This window comes from Trachurus japonicus, chromosome 6 (assembly GCF_045865225.1).
Source record: "Trachurus japonicus isolate A0001 chromosome 6, Traja_1.0".
NCBI lineage: Eukaryota > Metazoa > Chordata > Actinopteri > Carangiformes > Carangidae > Trachurus > Trachurus japonicus.
In genome coordinates this window covers 2,899,850-2,923,927 of record NC_140912.1, presented here as the reverse complement: position 1 = coordinate 2,923,927, position 24,078 = coordinate 2,899,850, and the positions used below count along the sequence as shown (strand labels likewise).

Genomic DNA, 24,078 nt, shown 5'->3' with positions numbered 1-24,078 from the left:
AAAATCACTGACCTAAACTACTGCACACCGTCAGTTATCATGTGTTACTACTAAGTAAGCTAGTACACTGTACAAGCTGCAGGCAACTTCATAATTGAGGAGTTTCAAGTGGTGGCAGAAAGAAAATGTAAGATGTCAAGATGCTTGGGTGGAAACAGATTTTCCCTGAACTGTAGCAATTATTACAGTTAAGGTAAAAGTTGAGTGAAAATGGATACATAGATTATCAAAATAGATCAGCTTAACCTCCATCTTGAGGTGGAGATTCACACTATTTCGACTCTAGTTTTGGATTTGTCACCTCCACTGGAAGAGTATTTTCTCCCAGGGATGTGCTATAATCTGGGGGAAAAGACAGTAACAATATAGTGTAGTTACAGGTGTAGACCCTCTTTCTGTATCAGGTTTTAAAATGTTGTAATGTTTCCTGGTGTAGATTAATTAGGGTGTGGCTCTGCTGGTTCAATGTTAAACTAAAAGTAAACTTCTTACCTCCCCTAACGTGACTGTCTGTCACCACCAGAAAGATTGCACTATGCAAAACCCAGCCCCAGATTCACTTTGTTTATGGGATTGTGCAGCTATCACCAAAAAGAGTCCACGTGATTCATAGACTGTGCAGACAAAATGGAGAGCTACTCATGAGTGCTGTTGCTTTTTGTTTTAAATAAAGCCTCTTTGTCATCTTGTTTCAAACTGAATTATTTCCATGTGTAGCCTTGCACATTAAGATTTAGGCTCGAGCCATGTGTCTGGCTCTTGCATAAAATGTGCTGATGTAGTTCAGAGCGTCAGGTGATGGTTGGTTTGTACAGAGGCTTCAGGGAACAACATACTGTCAGCAAATCTAAGTGAATCTGGTTCTGTTTTGCAGTTTGGCTCCAAATCTATCTAATATTTTCTAGTGCTTGCATCAGCCCCTCTGTCCCATGTAGTCTCTTGGTGACAATGTCTTTGTCATTCATGTTTTAACTGTCACTTGGATGCTCTGTTTTAGCTGGTAACCAGCTGAACTGATATGGTTCCCGTGGCACCAGCAGGTCGATGTCAAGTCTCTTCTGTTCTTCTTCACTGTTAACTGTCCTGTACCCGATCAATGACATGGCCCCTTTACACACTTCCTGGATGCGTTTGACCTTGCTGTGTGGCAGCAGGGTACGCCAAGCCTCAGACACATTGGTGGCGTTTCGTGAAGTGACTTTAAAGGCTTGTCCCTTGCCTCTTCCGTGGGTAACTCTGTAGATCCACTCCTCCAACTGCGGCGTCATCTCCAGACCTGCAAATTCATACAGTGCAGATATTTCCTCCAGTGTGTTGCGTGCCACATCCTCATAACGGACCATTTTGTAGCGCCCTTTTAGAAAAGGAGGGGGTTTCAGGATGGCCCTTTCATTGATGCGCACATGGCTACGGCAGATTTCCTGCATGACTTCATACGGCACCTCAGCAGGTGGGATGTTTCTCTGCTCCAAGACAGCAGCACTATCTTGTATAAAGGCACCCGCTGACTGCTCCCTAGACCGAAACACAGCCCGTGGGTCTCGGACCAGGTGGATGATGCGGAAGTCTAAGCTTGGGTCCTGCAGAAGTGGGTAGAGAGATTCCAGCTCAAAAAAGCGCACTTCTTTTAACACCACATGACTGTAAGTGTGGCAGGCTTCCTCTGCCCCCTGCAGGCCAGCGGCATCACACACTTCTTTGCAGCGATCCGGGTCACTGAACTGGTTGCGTGGTGTGAGAGAACAGGCTGGAGGCGAGCACAGTGCTCGACTTTGAGGCCACATAAACAAGGAGGACACATTGTAGTGCTCTGGAAGGTAGGAATCCATCACGGAGAAATCACACTGGAACACACTCCTCAGTAGATCTCTCACGGCCATTCGCAGCACCCGTTTCCTGGGTTTCTCCAGCTTAAACCACACATGCCAAGCGGGCTCCATAAGATAGAAGACAGACGGGTGCTGACTGAACACCTGGCCAAGGAAGGATGAGCCTGATCGCCAGGACGACAGCAGCAGAACATGAACCTTGTCATTGGAGGAGGCAGAGCTGCAGGGACTGAACTGGACAAACCAGCCACAAAACAACACCACTGCTGCACCCTGCAGGATCACCAGGAAAATCATGGTGCTGAGGCTCACTCTGCAGCGGGGCATCATGGGTAATGGTCTCTGTCAGTGGCCTCTGCGAGATGTGGATCGGTTTTTACTTCTTCTGTGGAGCTGTGTTAACTCTGCAACAGAAAGAAAGACAGAGAGAGACAGATATTAAATAGCTTTTATGGTTGCCGTTGGTATGATAGATTACACTAGAAAATTTCCTCTGGGAAATTTTGAGAGGGCCATGGGAGCTACGGCCGGTGTGTGTGTGTGTGTGTGTGTGTAATCACATGAAGTTACCTGTGTGTGGGAGAGGAGTGCGCGCTTCCGCGCATATTTGTATGTTACCTGTGTGTTTTGATGTGTGTGTCTGTAACTGTAATCACATGAGGTTACCTGTGTGTGTGTGTGTGTGTGTGTGTGTGTAATCACATGAAGTTACCTGTGTGTTAGAGTGTGGGAGAGGAGTGCACGCTTACGCGCGCATTTGTATGTTACCTGTGTGTTTTGATGTGTGTGTGTGTGTGTGTGTGTGTGTGTGTGTGTGTGTGACTGACTTGACACATGTTATGAGCTGCATCCTGTATCAGTCTGATTTAGCTGTGTGTACTGTATGTGTTTACAAACATTTAAACGAGTGCCAGGTGGATTGTTTATGAAGTTAACCCTCTATGGTACCATGTTGCCCTCAGGCAGAGAGAGGAGACCTTAGAGAACCAATAACAATGCTTTAATTTATCACATGACTTTCAAGAAGCCATACTGAAACCCTTTTTTGCAGACTTTTTCAAAGGAAACAGGTTTGCCATTTTGCTCCACTAAAACGGTCTGAAAACATACAGTAACTTCCTGGCCCTTTTTCATCTGGAAAAAAAAAAATTTACACTAATAGATTAGTAAAGTTTAATTTTTAATAGTTCCATGCAATTTATTTACTTATTAAATAATGGAAACTTGTTAAAATGCACCTGTTGCCCGAAAGCAACAACGTACCATTATAGAAAATTGCAGTGTTGCCTTGAGGCAACAGTGGACCATTATGGAATCAATATTGCATTATGAGACTATGGTAGTGTGTGTTTAGGTGTAAATATAATGTTCAAAAACATATAATTCATCATAATTTTGTTTTTATCCTTAATACATTTGATTTTGGATGCAGTAAAGTAAACATCAGGCTATTATGATGATGATGATGATGAGGAAGATGAGAATGAGAATTGGGATGAGGATGAGGCCAGTGAAGGTGAAAGTCTACAGAGACTGGTGTTTCTAATACAGTATATGATGAACCATAATGGTACAATGTTGCCTACAGGCAAAAAATCCCAAAAACTTCCAAAAATAAATAATTTTTAAAAATTTCTTTAGATTATGTTTATTTAGTCTATTTTGAGACATAAAAACACAAACATTTTTTCCCCCACTGGCATCATAATGCGTACCATAAAGGGTTAACGAGCTCTGGCCTGAGAATCAGACATTACCACGGCAACTTAAGGTGGTTGCCAATGACGATAGGGGCCCCCCAGGCTGAGACAGATAGAAACGTGGAGAAAAAGAGCGATTTTCTGCTTCTGCACTGGTCTCGCAAAAGGCTTACTGTGACAAAAACGGTAACTCCTATCAGAACAAAACACAGATTAACGGTGCTGTAAGGACTTCCTGAAAAATTTGGTACGATTTGGTGTAGTAAATATTTTGGAGACGTTGGCAGTTTTAAAACATCGGTCCGTTCTGCTTCTCTCAGAAAATCTTTGTATTGGAGTCAATGAGGAGCAGAGACAGACATGGCCGCACTTAGAGGCTGATTCTGTAAATTCTGTAAGTCTCTATATATTTTGAGCACATGGTGAGAGACAGAACAAGTTTGTCTACAATTTTCTGAGAAAATTATGTGTGTAGAGTGTAAATTGTGGCCGGGCCGAGTGTGGAAAGAGAAAAAATCTGGAGTTTTTCTGGGCTTTCTCCCACTCTAACTGATGATGTCACCCACTCTGACACGAACATTCCGTGCAATACACACCCATTATAATCTCATAATTTCTCCAAAAATTATCATGGTCATTGATCAGGGATTGATCAAAAACTATATGACCTATCAAAACGTGGAGTAATACGCCAATACACAAGACTTGTGTCTACTGTTTAAAGTTTAAATGGAGTCTCTAGGTGAAAGTATGCCTCAGCAGTAGACGTTTGTTAAACTCCAATGATTGGTCTTTTTCGCTCTCTTTTTTTCGCCCGTCCCATTGACTTCAATGCAAAATTTTGCACAGTTTTTCACGACTTATGTCGCTAAAAATTCGTAAACTGTTGAGAAAAGTAATAGCATACCGATCCCGATCAAGACACACGTTTTGATATATAATTTGTAGCGAATCGAAAATAGTCCGGAAGATGAAGAAGAAGAATAAGTAGTATAAGTCGCCCGGGCACTGGTCCCCGCAGCTATTTCATAGCTGTGGGGACCAGTGCCCGGTGCAATGGCCCGTGGCCCTAATAATACAACAGATCATATGTTCTGTATGCAGTATATTACATACAGTATGTATATTAGTACTGGTCAAACTAACTCCTGCCCTCCCTCATCTGCCACCACAGCTGAGTGAGAGAGGAGAACTAGAAAGATAATCATGGTCAAAACAATATTATAAGACACTGTTCATGGATTCATGGTACAGATTCAGGTACATTCACTCTAGTAGTAGGCCACGGAGGTCTCCAGAGGGTGGGAATAACAGTTCCCACAATGCCCAGGAAAGCACACAGGTGTTGGGGATTCCCAATCAAGGGAGAGGGGACACAAACAGAGGCTGGCTTGAGACACAGTAGGAGAGAAAAAAGAAGAGAGACAATGGACAGCGGGCGGCTGACCCAATTAGGACCAGGGAAGTTTTGAGTGGAGTTTTGATCCTGATTAATTGAGAGCATAAGAAGCTGGCTTAAATCGTCAGAAAGCCTGATCCTGTTGAGAAGCTGTATTAAAGCATTTATGTTGAACCCTAACAGAGAAAAACCCCTCTGGTGTTAAAATATACTAGCCTGGCTCTCGCCAGACCCTTGTAGTTCCGCAAAGCTACGCTGAGCTCCACACAAGGGTCTGGGACTGCTCCATAGGCGATTCATTTCAGAAGGCGGGGCCTTGTAAAAAAATCTTGTATGTGATTGGATAAACCACTTGTCCGTTATCTTGAATGACGTGCTACTTCAGCCACTCACTGCGAGCCGCCATTGTTGTTTGACTCAAACAGTCGCTTCAGTGCTACGTCACACCTCAGAAAGTCCCGCCCGGCGATCCTGATTGGTTCATTATTTTTTGCTCCGGGGAAGAAGTTTGCATTGGCCTCGAGTCCAGACCCTTGTGTGAAAATGAGCGTAGTGCCTCTGGTGGAGCTTTGCGGAACTACAAGGGTCTGGCGAGAGCCAGGCTAAAAATATACGGGGTCGCCCATAAAATAAAGTTGGAATTATTATTGTTTTTTTTGTTGTTTTTTTTAAACTTCTTCTTATGAAATTATTGTGACAATGTGATTGTAAAAATTAAACCACAATGAACCTTTATAGGAATAAAAAGAGGAATGTGTCAGAAAACAAAATTATTCCAACTTTATGGGTAATAGGTACAATTTAAGCTTTTGCTGATTGTGAAAACAGAAATAGACACAATGTTGCATAGGACTGTCCTTGGAAGTTTCCAGTACTGCTAACTGAGGTGATGCATACAAGCGCACCATAATCTGTTGCACTCATTGAACAAGTTCTGACATGTTCTCCTCATGTTCAAACCCCCCGGACCCAAAGGTAAACACAAGGTGACAGATCCTTCCTCCTCTCTCTTAACTCCTCTGTCTCCTTATCATTCAGCCTCAGTCCTCCTCCGTAGCTGCTTCTTTTATTCTATCTATCTATCTATCTATCTATCTATCTATCTATCTATCTATCTATCTATCTATCTATCTATCTATCTATCTATCTATCTATCTATCTATCTATCTATCTATCTATCTATCTATCTATCTATCTATCTATCTCTAGTTAAAGGTAGAGTCTGGAGTTTTGTGTCCAAAAATAAACGCTAGACTTATACAAATGAAATCAGTCTTAATCATCACCTATGGGCTTCTGGCCGTTTACAGGAACCTTTACGGGGCTGAACGGAGTCCCTGTCCTTCCCACCATCACAGAACTTAACAGTTTAATTTTTATGCCAATTTCTCATCCACACCTTTTCTCTGTTACTGAACTTGTCGACCATTAACAACAGCACACTACTTACTGCACTGGACACCCTGGCTTCATCAAAAACTTGCACAGTGACTTTTTCTAGGACTGCTCCATGGTTTACCTCAGAACTCCGCCAACTTAAAACACATGGCCACCGCCTTGAGTGCCTTGCCAAGAAAACTAGACTCACTGTTCACTCCCAAATGTACTAGGACCACATCACATCTTACAAGACTGCTCTAAATGCTGCCAAATCTGCCTTCTACTCCAACATCATCCACCACGATGGAAACATTACCAGGATTCTACTCTCCACAGTAAATAAACTACTCAAGCCCAAAGAAACTGCCACCCACTTCACATCAGCCCTTCATTGTCAGCAATTCTTGGACTTCATCAATCACAAAGTTTACTCCATACATCACTGTCTATCTCACCCCCTGCCTGTCTTCTCAGTCAAACACCCCTTGGCTCAATGCTACTGTCCGGTCCACCAGTACCCTGTCTGCCTTCCATCTTCCCTCGAATCAACAGATATCTCAACTGATCATGTCTTCCAGGTCTACTTCTTGTCTACTCAATCCACTTCCTACCACATTGGTCAAAGCTTGTCTCCCCACACTCGCCTCACTCATCGCACAAATTGTGCACTCCTCCCTGTCAAATGGTATTGTTCTCTCCCTACTCAAAACTGCTTCAGTCACACCCATATTAAAGAAACCTGGCCTAGGTCCGAATGAATTCAATAACTATTGCCCTATCTCAAACCTCCCATTCATCTCAAAAGTTATTGAACGTACAGTAGCCTGCCACTTCAAGGCCATCTAACAATAACCTCTTTGAGCTTTTCCAGTCTGGTTTCCGTCCCAATCACAGCACAGAAACAACAGCTCTCACTCAAATTACAAATTACCTTCTTTTAGCAGCGGATTCTGGCCTACTCACCGTCCTCATACTCCTAGACCTCAGTGCCACCTTCGACACAATATCTCACACCATCCTCTTAGATCGGGGTCTTCTGGCATTCCTCTTTAGTGGTTCCATTCTTACCCGTCTGACCGTTCACAGTTTTGGAGAAAATACCAGATTACCGCCCTCACCACTCCCTCATGGTGTTCCACAAGGTTCTGTCCTTGGTCCCATACTCTTTATCATCTATATCCTCCCTCTTGGTAATATCTTCTGTCATTTTGGTATCCACTTTCACTGTTGTGCTGACGACACCCAAATCTACATCACCACCAAACCGGACATTACATCACCACCTACTGCCCTTATGGACTGTCTGCAAACCAATACAAACTGGATGTCAAACAACAAGTTCAAACTCAATGGCAATAAAAGTGAAATTCTTTTCATTGGATCCAAATCATCACTCTCCAAATCCCACCCCCTCAGTATTCTCATTGACGGCTGTTTGGTCCCCACTTCAACTGAAGTTAAAAGTCTTGGCGTTATTTTGGACAGTACCCTCTCATTCACATCCCACATCAATAACATCTCACGCACAGCCTTTTTCCATCTCCACAATATTTCCAGTCTCTGCCCCTCCCTCACCCAGCATGCCATCGAAATCCTCATAAATGCCCTGGTCACTTCCCGCCTGGATTATTGCAACTCCCTCCTCACCGGTCTACCACAGAAACTCATCCACCGTCTACCGCCGCCAGAATCATCACCCGTAACAAGCCCTCGGATCATATTACACAAGTCCTCATGAAACTCCACTGGCCCCCTGTCCATCATACATTACAAGCTCCTTCTGCTAACACTGAAAGCTTTCCATAACCAGCCAAATCACGTGATTTACACCTAGTGAGCGTGCTTGCTGACGTGCTGCAGAAGGCGGTTAAAGGCAGAGGGAGTATCATGGATCTATGGTAACGAGGCAAAGCCAAACAAATGAAAAAAAAATGTATCAACTATGAAGCGCATTAGCGATTATTTTAAAAGGGCGACAGAGCCAGAAGCTGTGGACCCACCGAGACCGAAATGGTGGAAGGGGACGAAATGGACGAGGAAGAATTAGCGTTAGATGAAGAAGCTAACGTGACTGAAGAAACCGGAGGAGCAGGCGATAATGCTAGCATTCCCAGCCGTAAAAAGTACAGGTTTAATGCTGACTGGCAGAAAACATTTCCTTCACTCCTTTACGAAAACAAATTAATGTATTGTAAGTACTGCAAAGCGCAGAAGCAAGCAGCTGGAAAGTCAGTTTTTGTCACAGGCAACGCAAACTGCAAACGAGATACTTGAGTGAAACACAGTAATAGGCATACCGTGTGCAGAGATGCATTCATAGCGGCACAAAAAAAACCCTTGCAGGCAGCTGTGAGGAGACAGGTTGTGGCTGACCTCCAAACGGGCCAGACGACCAGATTACAAAAGCTGCTGGGACAATATCCTTTGTGTTTAAAGAGATTGAGCAGACTTTGATTTTGCATTTAGAACTAGTTGGGTTGTAACTAATTGGTTAATTTCATTTGAAATTCAAGGACATTGACCCCCTCCCCTCCCCTCAAAATTCAAGCACCTTCTGTGAACCCCGCCTGTTGTATGAATGTTGTATGTCATAACACAGGTCAAATAAGCTTAAGTCTGTTGTCAGTACTTGTTACAGTATTATTCTCTGCACTTTTTGGAGAATTTGACTTGCTGTCTCAGTCGCACTGTGCACATGGATTGCACCAATAAATAACTGACAATACAAACAAAATGATATCAGCAGGTATAAAACCTGACCGACATATGCAAAAGTCTGAACACTCACTGCATCCGTCTGTTTGTTGTTTAAGGACAGCAGCTATTGTTTGAACTAGGGATGCACATTTTGAATTTTTTTTCTGACCGATAACCGGCGCTCGTTAACCGATTATTAACCGTAATGTGTGAAAGCAACCGCACTCTGGTGCGACCCAACTGCCAGGCGAACTCAACAAGTTTGAGCTAAAAGGGCTCCCGTAGTCGTTGACAACGGGTTAACGCAGCAGGGAGACCGCCCGGTGCTCCGGTCCTACGCAGCTCTGTCCCCACAAACGAAGCAGCAGCAGCAGGGCAGCCGGTCGGTGCGTGTCCGCTGAGTCCGCTCAGACACCGGACAGGTCAGCGGGTCCGTCCGCGGAGCAGCTGATTACTGCCATCTCCTTCTCTCTCTTCCCCTCATTCGTACATCTCATGCCAGTGAGAGCTGTGAGTCCATCTGCAAACCACTTGGATTAAACTCACAGAAAGAGAAGGGTGGATGCTGTGTTTTATTGAACAAGAATTGCCACAACACTGCCATTGTGACAAGGGCAGAGAAACCAAAACCAGAACCAGCAAAGAGCAGAGATCTGTGTGCTGAGACAGAGACGGGTCTTGAATCATGTTAAATTTCTCCTGATCTGTTGGGAGAAAATCATTTTGATGTGAGAATATTCAGAGGATCTGCAGCTTGTGAAAAGTAGATCCATTAGCCTATCTATTTCAGGCCAAATAGGCTAATTGTTCTTGCCCTGTCTCCTTTCTCATCTGCCTCTGATCCTGTGTATCAAATAGATCAATAAGTTTCTCAAGTTTGACTTATTTATCAAGATGGAGACAATCTGTTCCCAGTCAGAGTTCATGTCAATTCTGTCTGAAGACTCTGCTGCTCACTGGGAAAATGGGTGTTTCTCCCTGAGATTTACTTATTAAGATGATGCCACAACCCCCACATATCCACTGTTCCCGAAGACCAGCTTGTTTTAGTTATGCACGTCCCGGGTAATTCATGGCTTGTTATTGGGGAACATCTCACACGAGGACACACAAGCACAGTACTAACACAAACGTTGATGTAAAATCTATCTGCAATATACTGATCCACTTGCACTAGAATAAAGGGAACATTGTAAACCGAATGTGCTCTGATGAATGATTAATTAGGCAGAGAACTGGCATAATCTAAAAATCTATATTTGCAGCCTTGATCACAATCACCTGAAAATCAGGTGAGAGTGGAAATTGAATGAACAGTTTCGGACCTGATGACCTGTTTCTTTCTATAACTCTTCCCTATATACGGCTGTGTTTCATTGGGAGTGGATCAAGGCCAGTTTCAAAAGACTTTCCACATATTTCCTTGAAATCAACACCACATTGGATTGTTCAACAGTCTGCACAGCAGGAGGATGTTAGCAAGAAATCAAAGAAAACCCAGAAGTGCATTTGACTAAGGCCCTGTCCACACGAATAAGTTTTTTTCGAATCCGAATAAATACTTTATCGGATCGGTGTTGTGTCCACACGGATACGGCGTTTAGGGGGGTGAAAACGGTATTATTTGAAAACGGGTTCCAGAGTGGGAAAATTTGAAAACGCCGCTCCAGCGTTTTCGTCTGGATGGCCAATACAGATTTTTTCTGAAACGATGATGTCATACCCCCCACCGCTCTACCTGTAACCTGAGACACACACACACCGCTGCAGCAGCTACACACTGAACTGACAGTCTATGGACGTAACAATAACAACAACGGCCGACTACCGTCAGGTCGCTCAGGCGCTGCGGCTGAATCGCACCTGTTTAATCATCACTGATCATCATATTTACTCTGACATGACTCCCTGTCAACATTTAATCCCATGTTTGAGTTTGAATACAGCGGGGGACTTCTTCTTCTATTGAATTTCAACAGGGACTTTCCGTCTTCTTCTCTGTCTTAAAGGGACAATGAGGAGTTTTGGAAAAGCGTTTTCACACTACATTTATGAGCCTCCGCGCGCACGGTGAAATTCTTTGACCGGCGCAAGACAGACTCATGTTTTCATTCATCAAGAATTAAAGTCAGTGGTACAAAGACGATCACATACCGTCATAGTTCTTTTTTTAAAATATTTTTTTGGCGTTTTTGCCTTTATTTGATAGCACACAATATAGACAGACAGGAAAGGGGGAGGCAGAGAGAGGGGGAATGACATGCAGGAAAGGTCTGCCCGATGCGGGATTCGAACCGGGGACACCTGCGTTGAGGACTGTAGCCTCTACATGGGGCGGCCGCCTTAACCACTGCGCCACGCACCACCCCATACCGTCGTAGTTCTGACCATAAACGGCGATTCGCGGTGTTGTTCTCATGACTCGCCGCAAAACCGAAAGTAAGGAAACGCTGGTCGGCTCGCCCAGCATTTCCACCACCACTAATAATTACAAAATAACAATAGAGACAAAACGATATATTTATCGAAGATGGGCCCATTAACAAGTGTGGGTAACGTAGATTCATCCACAGTAATATGAGACGTTTTTATTGTCGCAGAATTTTTTGTTCTGCCGATGGAGAAACTCTTCGTTGTCCCTTTAAGTGTTTGTGTGTGGCAGCGTTACAGCGCCACACACGCTCCACACATGCCTGGAGGATGTACTACCGCGTTTTGGGGCGTTTTCACTGGATCCGTGTGGACGCAGATATTTCTGGAAATGGTGCCGTGTTTATGGAGATTTTTTTCAAAACGATTAAGAAAAAGATCGGATTCAGTGAAGCCGCATATTTGTGTGGACAGGGCCTAAGGGCGCAGTGTACCCAGTGTTGCCAACTCCTCAGTAAGTTAATTGGCTAAATGATGTCATTATGTTATCGGGGGGGAGTGCTTCAGGACGGGGGCGGGGCTCACGGCAGCACCTGCGGCACCTCACGGCAGCACCTGCGGCAGCACCTGCATGATTTGGGGGGGTGAGTGCTTCAGGACCGGGGCGGGGCTCACGGCAGCACCTGCTGCCCGTTCAAAACAGCAGTGATACGCTTTCACTGAGTCTCCAAACCAGATTTGTCGCTAGTCGCTTTTGACAAAAAAAGTCTTCAAGAGGGTCTGGAAAGTCGTCAGATTTAGCAAGTTGGCAACACTGAGTGTACCGTGCTTGAGTACGGTACACTTCACTGGTCTGGTACAGTTAGAAGAGGTGTGCTTGAGCACGGTACACTTGGTCAGTGTGCATGCACACAATTGTTGTTTTCTGGTTCGTTCTCCATCGCACTTCTGCAACCCTAGTTTGAGTGCACCTGCACTTGCCACGCGACGTGGTGCAGCACCGAGGAGTACTGACTGAGTAAGTTGGTTAGTTAGTTAGAAAATAAACAAGAACCTGTGAAGGGCATGATTGCACTTTTTCTAACAAGCCTTAGACATTCATTTTTATCATACAAGAATATGGTTCATTCTTAGTTTAAATAACACATAGGTTAGTTAAAGGTGCCATATGTAAGAATGTGGCCAAAAACGGTTACTGCAGTCAAATTCAAAACACAGCGATCTGGTTTTTTCTCCCAGCCGTAGCGGCAGCTCAGTGGAAGCGACCGGAGGCTGAAATGCCACTGACGCCGCCGTGACTGGGAGAGAGGGCTAGGTGGCACAACATGCCAACACGTACATTCAAAACATAAACATGATTTGCAGTTGTTGGTGACTTCATCATGTTATATGAACATTATTCCTGAGTCTCTGTGACATATTAGGGGGATTTTACGGCCAGTTGCTTTAGATTTCTTACATATTGTACCTTTAAAGGCTTGCTTACAATTGAGTTTTTACTACCATGACAAACATCCTTTTGCAAAATCTATTACAGTAGATTTAATCTGCATCTGAATTTATTTTTGAACAGAGGCTAAGCCACCACCTCGGCCTATGGCACGTAGACAGGTGAAATAAGAGCAGCAAGGAGGGAGGAGCTCAGAAAAGGCTTTGTTATCACCTGGCTTTTGCCAGGTTTCTGTCAGCAACAAGAAATCCATAGTGTGAGTGGAGAAAAAGTCATTCAAAATAAAAGTCTTATTGTTGAGAGATCTGATATTGATTAGTGCTATTGATAAGATGAGTATCAAAGCAAACCATCATGGCTCTCATTGTAATGTTTGCTCCTCTCTGGCCTGGGACATCCACAGTTGCCTTGTGCCCAGTGACACTTCTTCCTCTCCCAGGTCACATGAGCAGGTTTTTTTAAAAAATGGACTCAGATGTATTTGAAATTAGGGCTGCACAATTAATCGAATTTTAATCACGATCACGATTTTGGCTGCCACGATTAAATTAAGATGATCGTCACGATTATTAACATGTAAAAAAACGGGCTGTGCTGCATATCAAATCAAGCGCTTTCTCAACCAATAGTCCGCCAACCACCAGGGGGCGAACGAGAGGTCAGGGCTCCATGAAGCTGCCTAACAAACAAGCGAGCGCATCCTCCCTTTACATGTTGTTTACAGTCCAGTGTGTGTCCCGGCCAAGGGGGCAGTTGTCGGTCTGAGAAGTGAAGCTCACTTCCGCATTCAAAAAGCTGCAATCCCCTGGGCTGTCGCTGGGGGCTGGCTCCAGAAGGGAGCAACTCCAATTGAGCCCCATGTTAAAATAGCCGATTTTACAGCTTAAAAAAACATATTTACAGCCTGGTACATTTTATTTTTTTGGTCTCAACCGATAGTTTCTACCCCCGCACACACTCTGAGGGGGGTGAATTTTTTTAAAACTCTACCGTTTTACTATTATTAGGTTTAAAGTTCTGGCCAATTAGGGCGCAGAACCGTTGAGTGACAGGTCCGGCGACCGCTGCTACGAGGCCAGTGGGCGGGCTCTCGGCCGGCCAACGGCCGCACCGCTCCAAATATGGCAAGTAGAATCCAACATGGCGCGGCTCAAACCCCCGTAGTAGAGGCACAAAACAGACTCCCCCAAACCAATGGGTGACGTCACGGACGCTACGTCCATTCTTTTTACAGTCTATGGTCCCGGCCGGTCAGTCGGCACCTTCAGATGCTGCTGTACTGTGTCACCTTCTGCGCCCGGTGTTACGTCTCACTCATAGACTGTATGGATCTCACTCTGCAGTGAGAGTGAGACGATGTCGGCAGCAGACGGTGACAGTAGACATGACGTGTGTCTGTGTCTGGTCAGTCAGCACCTCCAAAGGCTGTCTACTGTCGCCGTCTCGCTCTGGATCGGATCGAGGTCGGGCTGCGGGGTGGTCTCAAAGCTGGACCGAGACCCCGTCACCCCACGCGGCCGTTTTGGTGTTAATTACATACGTCGTGTAAATAAAATGTTCCGACCGTGATCATAACGGCCGGTAACAGCGATCTATGGCCGTTTTGGTGGCAGCACAGTTGAGCTAGGTCGACCTGCTGGACGCTGCCTGTGTGAAAACACTTGGTCTGTTCATTAAATGTTTTTAATTCGTTCTAAATTGCTGCTGAACCACCCGTGCTGTGCTTTGGTCCATGCTAGACAGACTCTTGCCCACACATCTCTGTGTATCATTGATGGCAAAAAATTAAGTTTTACCTATACTTTGAAATTACATTTCAGAGCCTGTACTTTCTTACTTTTATTTGAGTAAAGGAGTTGAATCAGCAGCTACTTCTACCAGATTTATTTTTTATTTTTTGTTTTTTACACAAGTATCTGTACGCTACTGTACAGAATGACACCTCTGCACTCTGCAATGGCATTTATTTTTCGCTAGCCCTTTGTCTTGGGTAAATTTTATTTTAGGCTATTATTTATTTTTATTTTACGTTTTATTTTGAACTGAAAGCCTTGTTCCCATAGCCTATTGTTTGTTTCAAATAGAAAGTGCAGTAAAAACATGTTTTATCTAACATAATGTATAATCGTGATTAATAATCGTGATTTCAATATCGACAAAAATAATCGTGATTATCATTTTGGCCATAATCGTGCAGCCCTATTTGAAATTATTCTTATTATTTCATTTTATTGTAAATATTTTAATATGATTTACTATCCACCTTATTCCTGGGGTCGTTACTGTTAGAGTGCCTATAGAGAGAGAGTGGCGACAACGGAAGTTCAAAATGCTGGCCGATCACGTGGTCCATGTAGCCTCAGAAAGTTCCCGGAAGTGCTTGGCGGGCAATTGAAAGCAATAGGAAAACCCCGATAATTGCTAAATAACGGTCAATAAATGCTTTGTTTTGCGGTATTTATATGCTTGTGTTAATTACTTTTAACTGTGTTAAGTTTACTTAACCCCTACAGTCATCAACAGCAATAAAATCGTAGCATTTTCTCTGTTTTTATCAAACTTTCAGACTTGAATGAGGCAAACTGACAGGTCACTGACAACATGTCTGGACTCACAACTGCATAATGTGTTCAAATAGGAAATCCATGCAAATGCTAAAATTTGATTTGAATTCATTGTAAATACACGTAATTCTATCACTCTTTGTTAACTATTCTTCTTATTAGGCTATGCTTGTGTTGCTTTGAACTCTGTTAACTTGACTAAACCCTTACTGTTGTTGATAGCAATAAAACTGTAATATTTCCTCTTTTTTTTTACTTTCAGACTTGGTTGAGGCAGAGTAACAAGTGACTATGATTTGACAATTGACTACACAACAGCATTATGATGATAACTCTAATAGAAAGTCCATGGCAAATAAATTAAAGTTTAATTTTAATTCATTGCAAATATATGGAATTTTATCACTATTTGTTAACTGTATACTTATCCCAAACTTACTGTACTCAGTGATGCATAATAAAACACAGAGTCATGTTTTACCCAGTGCACTTAATATCACAATAAATTCCTTAAAAACAGATCTACAGAAGTCAAACAGATCAGCATGTCAAGCTGTTTGCGTCCTTTCCGCTGTGTTGTCCTTGAATATAGTCTTCACCATGGTATGCTGTGCTGCACGGGGATGCTCCAGTCGCTTGGAGAAAGGCCTGCACATGTATGGCTTCCCCAAACACAGGGACAGGAGAAAAGCATGGCTGGCTAAAGTCAGAAGGAGCAATTTAAACACCTAGATTTCAACAACAAAAAAATGTGAGGTAATCATATTCAAACAATTTGCTCTTTCACACACTTTCAAATACCACGCCACTGGGAAGTTTAATATTTTTTTAATTAACAGAGCAGAACAGGAAAAAACAATGCAAGAAGAATCACAGAATCACAGCTCCTAAAACAGTAGCAACGACAAGAGAGGGCAGAATCTATTGAGCTACATGTAATAAATATCACCACCGACATGGGTAGCCCTAAGCAGGCCATGTGGAAATCCTTTGGGGTCGAATAAAACATAGGTGACACATCCAGCAACACCAGACAGGCATTTCTTCTTCATGGCTGTTGTCCCACATCTGGTGAAACAGTTAACACATAAGAGACATGTTACATCCTTGTCATCATCACTCCTGAGCTATAAGATCATTGGTCCTTACTCTTCAGTTCTCCTGATGTAGCTACAGCATCAATGTCTATGATTATTGATTAACTATATGTTGCTCTGGCCCATACATTCTTCATTTATAAAAATATATATTTCTAGTTATAGCTGACATAGTCAAAAAGGTGATCACTAGTCACTAGTTGCTGTTTATTTACGGGAGTCATAGTAGTAGTAGTAGTAGTCATAGAGTCATAGATGCTGCTGTGCTGGGGTGCATTACATTCAACAGTGTTCCTCTCCATTAAAATACTTGAAGGCAAAATATGAGCAACAATTGTTGAGATAATGCAGTCCAACACACAATGATCTCAACAAATAACATAAAGTACAATGAACACTACTTTTCTGATGTCAACAAAAACTGAACATGTATAAAATTTATGAAAGCAGAATTTATGGCACAGCTGGTATACTGCACTGCATGATGTTGCACAGGTGTATCAAATAATATGACCAATAGTATGATTACTTGAGAACATGCCATGGCTAGATGTGTATTTTAATCAGTCAGTGGTTTAACAAATAAATTAGCAAATCAGAACATTTTCCCATGTTTGAGACAGCAGTCCAGAATGTCCTCATATCATAAACTTCACCCATCTTTCCGCAGCCTCAATGATATTAATTTTATGTTTAACTGCAATCACACTCCCTATACATTAACCTCGCTACTAGTCTGACAATTGACAGCGTTGGATTAAGTTATATTTAGAGAACAGAATTACATTTAGCAGCCTGTTGCATGTGTTGCTATCGTTAGCCAGAGTGCTAGCCTAAACTTTTATCTGTTAATATTCTCTAAATATTCAAATCTAGACGGGGATAATCCGCCAACATACTTAATTACTCATGTCGATTTAATTCAGATGCACTACTGATATGAAAATGCCATTGTTTAAACATTTTACCTTGAACAAGTGCTGCTCCGACCAGCTGCTCCATTGGAATACATTGAGCGGCGGTTAGCTTATGCTAACTTCCGGGAACTTTTGAGGGGCTCCATGCGCCGCCATTGCTGTGAAAAAACTGAACCATTGCAGTGAACCGAGGTGGCGCCACTCTCTCTCTATAGGCACTCTAGTTACTGTAGAAACGGTTATGGGTGGAACTTCCGGTCAGCACCGGAAGTAGCAGTGAGCCATTGGCTAACAGCAGTGGTTGCTAGCGGTCTTCATTACTGTTAGCGGGTTATTTGAAAGTTTTCACATTGTTTTCTGTTTTCTTAGTTAATTCGGTAGATGAGGCAATTCATGTAGTGATAATAGATCGGTTATTGATCCATGGTGGTGAGCGCTCGTAATAAAAAAATCAGCTCGAGTGAATAGAGAGTAGCGCTGTTTGGTTGACCTGTCTGCAGCTTCTGGGGGCTGCGGGTGGAGGACTGGACAGTGTTGGACGAGTCAGACCAACAGGTCCGCTTGGACCGTGGCCACTCGGACCAACAGGTCCGCTCGTACAACGTAATCTGGGCAGGAGACCGAGAAGTGGACGGGGCTGAACCGGGAGAGAGGCAGTCACTGTGTGTGTGTGTGTGTGTGTGTGTGTGTGTGTGTTGTGACGGGAGTGAGGGGGCGCGCCGCCCGTCACAGAGGAGAAATGCATTGTAATGAATGTAACGAGAACCCCCCCCCCCCCCCGGAGATTATTGTTATTCTGACACATGAGTTAAATAACAGCTGTGTTTGAAACCACGCTGCGGTTCGTAATCGCGGTGCAGAAGAGTGAGTTTGGAGCTGACGAAAGGAGAGAAAAGAGAGTCGGTGGAAAATGCTCATTGATTATCAGACAGCGATCAGCTCCGGTGCAGCTGTTCCGCGGTGACGAACCCGCTTTAATATGACAAACTATGACTGTGATTAAAAGAACCTAAACCAAGTCGAGTAGAGCTGAGCTGTAACTGTGTAGTGGAGAAGGGGCAACACACGTTATGCGCACACACGCACACGCGCAATCGTCCCCTCAGATGCGGCTGCATCTCTGCAGGACACTGGTGTGTGTGAGTGTGAGAGAAATAAAAGCTGTGACTTGCTTGGGCAGACGTTGTTTGGTGTCACCCGCTGATTTGCACAGGTACATAAATATCTAGACCCCGAATCTATAAGAGCCCCCATCTTTTTCAGACTTTTTTCGACGGAAAAAACACCGCCTTATATCCGGGTCAATGTATAAAATATGTACCTATAAAAAAATTGTGTGTATCATTTAGCCTAGGGGTTTTTATATCCCTAAATGATACACGCAATTTTTTGTTTACTGTTTCATTCCGTGTAAACGTTGTGTACACTGACACACCCCCCTGTATCTTTATGATTAAAATAAACTAAATAATGGATTTTTTTTTACTACAACTTTGTTGGTTGGACACTCGGATGTGTCTGTGTGTGGTCTTATAATAGATCCATGGTGAGAACCTACAGTAAAATACTCCCCCCCACCACCACCACCACACACACAGTCCCTGAGAGCAGACAGTAAAGAGGTGAGTGAGAGAGAGACCCCCCCACACACATAATGCATTTCTTTATAAAAGAGGAATGTGTTTTAAAATAAAATTATTCCAATATGAGGCAACTTTCCAGAGCTAGCAGATAGCTTGTTGCCTCAACAACTGAAGCAACCAAGTTAACAAGTAGCTAAATATGCTACTGTACGTTATCTTTTTTATCTTTGGACACTTTTTTAAGTCGTCCTCACACCTCACAATATTAGTAGGCAGCGGTATTATGATATTGTCTCGTTTGAGTTGTAAAAGGTGGTGTTTTATGTCTCTAACGCTCGCAGAAAGTGGATTAGCGCGTACTGTTAGAATGTAAACAAACGCGACTTCTGGTTCGCACCAGAAGTAGCGCCCATAATTCCCGCAAAGCATCATGGGGGCTAGGAATAAGGTGGATAGATTTCAATGTGGCTGCAGCAGAAATGCACTGTCCATTCCATCATTCTGTTTTTAACTGTTTTGAACGCAGTGTGTTAGCATTTGAAAAATGTGCTGCAAAAGTGTATAGTGTTTTGCAGGTGGTGGGCTAGTAACTTAGAAAAGATTTTTTGAATTTTGGTAACTGTGGTCACTAATAGTATTTTGTGTAAAAGCAATGAAAAGTGATTCACAGTTTGCTCCACATGGACTTCTGATTCGCAGACTGTGAAGAGTTTTGACAATGTGACTTCAGTTATACCAACTTGTGATTTACAAACACCTGATAAATTTGTAACACTGACTGACTGAACATGGCCGACTGTCTGAACTAAAATGACATGGGAACAAATATTATTTACCTTATCTTGATTTTTCTAACGTCCTAGTGTGTGGCATTATTTGATAAGGCTATGTGTTTGGTAATTGCTATAACAACCCTCAGCTTAAGTCAGTTGGTGTTTTGTGAACACATTTTTAATTCACATCTGCCGAAAGACCAAGTAGTTGCAGTTGCTCAGAAACATGCTGTTTAAGCCTGTCGTCTTCCTACATGAAGGAGCATTAACTCAACCTTATCAGGGTGGTGTCAGGATGCTGTGCAGCTGCACAGACTATGAGTGGAGAGAGCACTGACTGTGGTAGGATGATAAATAAACTGCTCAGCCAGGGCCACCTTCAATATCAACCTCAAACAGCTGCTCTTCTTGTTAACTCCTTTGGCTTACGACTACCCTCAATAATTTATGCAAAACACTGTGCAAACATCTCACATTGCAATGTTATGGTCATTAAAAATGTATGAGCTCAGCCATTGATCATTAAGTACAACAGTCAGCCTTTGTGATCTGTCTGGTAAAATAGTGTCATTACTTATACCTACAAGCAAACTGAGATTACATGTGTACTCACATGTTGACTCACTGTGTAAAGGAATCACGACGGCATGGACAGAACTGCAACTAACCATTCATTTCCACATAGTCTGAGCTGATGATAATTAATAAACTGGTGAAGGTTAATAAATTATGTGTACGGTGGCCCTGAGGCCTCAACGTACTACACCTTAAGAAAACACAAGCAAAGGCACAAATGCACTACAAATTCAGCAAAGGTCCTCAGTTTGACAACACGTGCGCTGCAAAACCTCACAGCAGAAGTGTTTCCAGGGACGCAAAAAAGTGATGGACCCGGCTGGGGTTCACTGCAGTTCAATGCCCCTTCTTAGTAAGTTGTGAAGATGGCTACCTGTTGCATTTGAAAATAGGGTGAGTCTGTATGCCTCATTATAATGTCAATATCACATGAGTAACATATTGACTACGAGGTAGCCTATAGATGCATGTGTGTTTGTCTGTGCATGACACAAACTAAAACTTTTGCGAATTTTTAAACCTTGCTACACCCAAAATATTTATACACATAAATGCCTGGGTTGATTTTTTTTTGTCTCAAACCAGCCCTGATTTAGAGCAACTTCAGATTTGACAATTTCCACAAACTATCAATGTAGGAAGATGCAGATAACAGTGAAGCCAAGCTTCTGTCCTTTTTACTTTACACCTCTCTTTTAGAACTGATAATGCCGACTGATATGGTTTTGATGCTGTGCAATGCTGCTTTGTCTGTACGTCTACGCCTGTATGTCTGTCACTGTACACATGTCTATTGTTTGTAAGTCTGTCACTGTAGGTTATGTCTATTGCTTATGTCTGTCGTTGTACTTATATCTATTGCTTGTATGTCTGTCACTGTTTATGTCTATTGCTTGTATGTCTGTCATGCTTTGCTGCTTATATGTCTTATTGAATTGTTGCTACACGCACTTTTGCCCAAGACGAATTTCCCCTTTTGGAGACAATAAAGTTTATCTAATCTAATCTAATCTAAACTTTAAAGACTGACAAGCACCAAATCAATTTCACATTGTGTTGTTTTCCGTTACCTCTGCTGTCAAAATGAATAATTCGTTTCATCTGGATTTTTTTTATTTTTCATTGCCCATGTCACGTAGGCTATAGCTCCTGTTTGCGGCTCACATCACCGCCACTCTGTCCTCCTCTGCGGGGACACTGAGACACTGGCGCCGGGTCCGAGTCTCCAGCGAGTGTGTGCATCTAAATTTGTGGCTGTTTATTTTTGTTCCACCTCGGGACACGATCTGGGGCTCAGGTGAACCTCAGCGGGCTGCTCTAAAATGTGCTGTTATGGAGCAGTAACTTAGTAGTAGCTTGTCCACCCTGGGTCCGCTCCGCAGCGGGGAGGGAGATGGCACCAAACCGTTTGTTCACACAACGAACAGCTACGTGTGTCTGAGTGAGTGTCGAGGAGGAAAAGTCGCCAAGTTGTTGATGCGTCGCCCCCCCCAAAAAAGTGCGTCCGCTCTCAATCGCGCTATGGTCCGTGTGGCCTCTCCCACCCTAACCCTGCAACAGTTCGAGGAGACAGCCGGTCTTACCTGGTCCTCGGTGTTTGTGCCTGGAGACAAAGCCGGTTCGTAGCCCTGTCCCCCTCTCCTCTCCTCTCTGCGCTCAGCCCGCAACTGCTCGACTGCGTGCACTGCTCGGTTTGTGAGACGTGGCCTGCCGGGGCCGGGCGGACTGGCAGTGGACTGGGCGGGGTGTAGTGGAGCGAGGGGGTTCGGGGACAGTTTCAGTGTCTCAACAGCGGGATGACGGAGGCACCGTGCTGAGGACTAACCTCTGAGCTCCTTTGTTACATCTGCTGAGTCACGGCTAAGTTTACAGAGCCTTCTCGTCAGGTTTTGGACCATGTTTCCCCTCAGCACAGTCCAGTAACAGATGACTAAACAGACCCTTCACCTGCCCTCAAAACTTCACATCTCACTTTAGATAACCCAACATCTAAACATCACAGAAAAAGTGAAAACAGGTTTTTGACATTTTTGTGCAATCAGTCAAAAAATGTCTTAAAGTGTATTTTGTTTTTCTAAGATCTGAACCACATGATTAGCCTATCATTACACAACTAACTTTATGAAGCTTAATGATTAAAAAATTGTGTAGCCTATTGCAAAACTTGAACCATTTCTTAGTCTCTTTAACACCAATGACCGTGGCGTATTTGTATACAAAGGAACTCCAGTAACAGCTTTTAATTTAGTTCATCTGTACATCCAAAGTCACTAATCTGCACTGGTGTCACCTTCCTTTTTGGTAACTCCAGTGATGTAACACCAGTTATTAAAGGGGGTACAGGGCATCAAACCCCATGTTTTCAAACAGAGTGTAGTAGCCTACTCTCTCCATCCCTGAAAATTCCCAAGAATAAAGTTGGCAAAACCAGTGACTTCAAACAAAAACTTCACAGTAAATCATGATAAATTTTAAGTCTTATAGGACTGACAGGAGACAGTGGATATCCCATCTTCATTTAAACATAAAGCATCAGGATAAAGGAAGATGAATCATATCAATGTCATCAGTATTAGCAGATTTCAAAATAAGAGTTTTGTTATTTGCATGCATCACCAGATTGGTGCTGTTGGATGGGTCCCAATTTCCCAAACACTGAGACTGAAACGCAGGCAAGATGACAAGTGATAAACAAGTGTAAATAAATGTTTGTCAGCCTCATAGACAGTAGAACCCTTGATTTTAATGGGCACATGGTGGATTATTATTAAGACAACGGGAGGGATGTTGGGTTGCAAACAAAAAGCCATTAGATGACCTCTACAACTGTACACAGGAAATCTTGAACAATAATCAATGACAAACTACGCCCCCTCCACCCTGAGGTTGAGTTGCTCCCCTCAGGGTAACGCCACAGGATACCCCTGGCAAAGAAAAAGATAGAAAAGGACACCCTTATCACTTATCACAAATGCAATGAATGCAGTCAACAAACGACAGTAAACCTATTCTCTCCTGGTCCATTCTATTTGTCAGCATTGTGCCATCTTGTCTGACAAGACTCTGACAGTAAAGAACTTTCATTTATGTAAAAGTCCCACGGTCCTGCTTTAAACAACTCCTGCCATTTTTTCCCCCTGTTGACAAAACATTCACCCACCAGCATGGATTTAAGTACTGGGGTCACACAAGGTTGTGTTTATCACCCATCCTCTTTTCCATTTATACAAATTAACTAATTTGCAACAACAATGGATCGACTTTCCTTAAATAGGTAGATGGAAAACCATCTCCCAAATAAGAAAACTGCCTGTCCACTTCGGCAGTATGCAGACTCCATGACCTCCTGGTTCCAAGGAGAGCTCACTGGAAGTAACCATTCAAAAACTTGAAACAAAAACTCACAGGGAGAAACACGATGGCAGGAACACAGGAACAAAGTGCACGAGGGACAAAAGCAATGCATGGACAACAGGTAGCGACACAGACAAGGCTCAGGTGGGGAAATCAACACATGTGAGATACATTAAGGTAACCACACAGGAGGGAAACTTTACAGGAAGACATGGACACAGACTTCAAAATAAAACAGGAAGTGAGGGCAGACAATGACAGTTTCAGCCTCTACAAAACAGCTTTAGTATTCCCACTGCAGTGTGCATTTTTAACAAAGCAAAACAGGCACCACTTTTAAGACAAGCTTTCATTAGTAGTTTTTTTAAAATGCGATTTTATGTGTCTCA

General features: G+C 43.2%; 3 protein-coding genes across 3 annotated transcripts in view; 1 reads left to right on the top strand and 2 right to left on the bottom strand.

Moving 5' to 3' along the window:
- cdk10 (cyclin dependent kinase 10) overlaps nt 1-3,336 on the top strand; it is a 192,800-nt gene extending 189,464 nt beyond the window's left edge. Inside the window, exon 14 of the mRNA XM_085778304.1 lies at nt 3,312-3,336. The gene's annotated coding sequence lies outside the window, so the exon portion shown is untranslated. The remainder of the gene's footprint in view (nt 1-3,311) is intronic.
- Nucleotides 1-22,050, bottom strand: part of LOC146985361 (carbohydrate sulfotransferase 6-like) — a 40,102-nt gene extending 18,052 nt beyond the window's left edge. Inside the window, exon 1 of the mRNA XM_085778302.1 lies at nt 21,919-22,050. The gene's annotated coding sequence lies outside the window, so the exon portion shown is untranslated. The remainder of the gene's footprint in view (nt 1-21,918) is intronic.
- On the bottom strand, nt 839-21,975 carry LOC146985362 (carbohydrate sulfotransferase 6-like). Its single transcript, XM_085778300.1, has 2 exons — nt 21,919-21,975; nt 839-2,233 (listed from the first exon to the last, which is right to left on the bottom strand). The coding sequence occupies exon 2, from the start codon at nt 2,157-2,159 to the stop codon at nt 969-971; it is 1,191 nt and encodes a 396-aa protein (XP_085634426.1). The 5' UTR covers nt 2,160-2,233; nt 21,919-21,975; the 3' UTR covers nt 839-968.
- Nucleotides 22,051-24,078: the final 2,028 nt, after the last annotated feature.

What these genes read in the sequence shown, in the direction of transcription:
- LOC146985362 (XM_085778300.1), bottom strand. Translation starts at nt 2,159, where the DNA reads ATGATGCCCCGCTGCAGAGTGAGCCTCAGCACCATGATTTTCCTGGTG.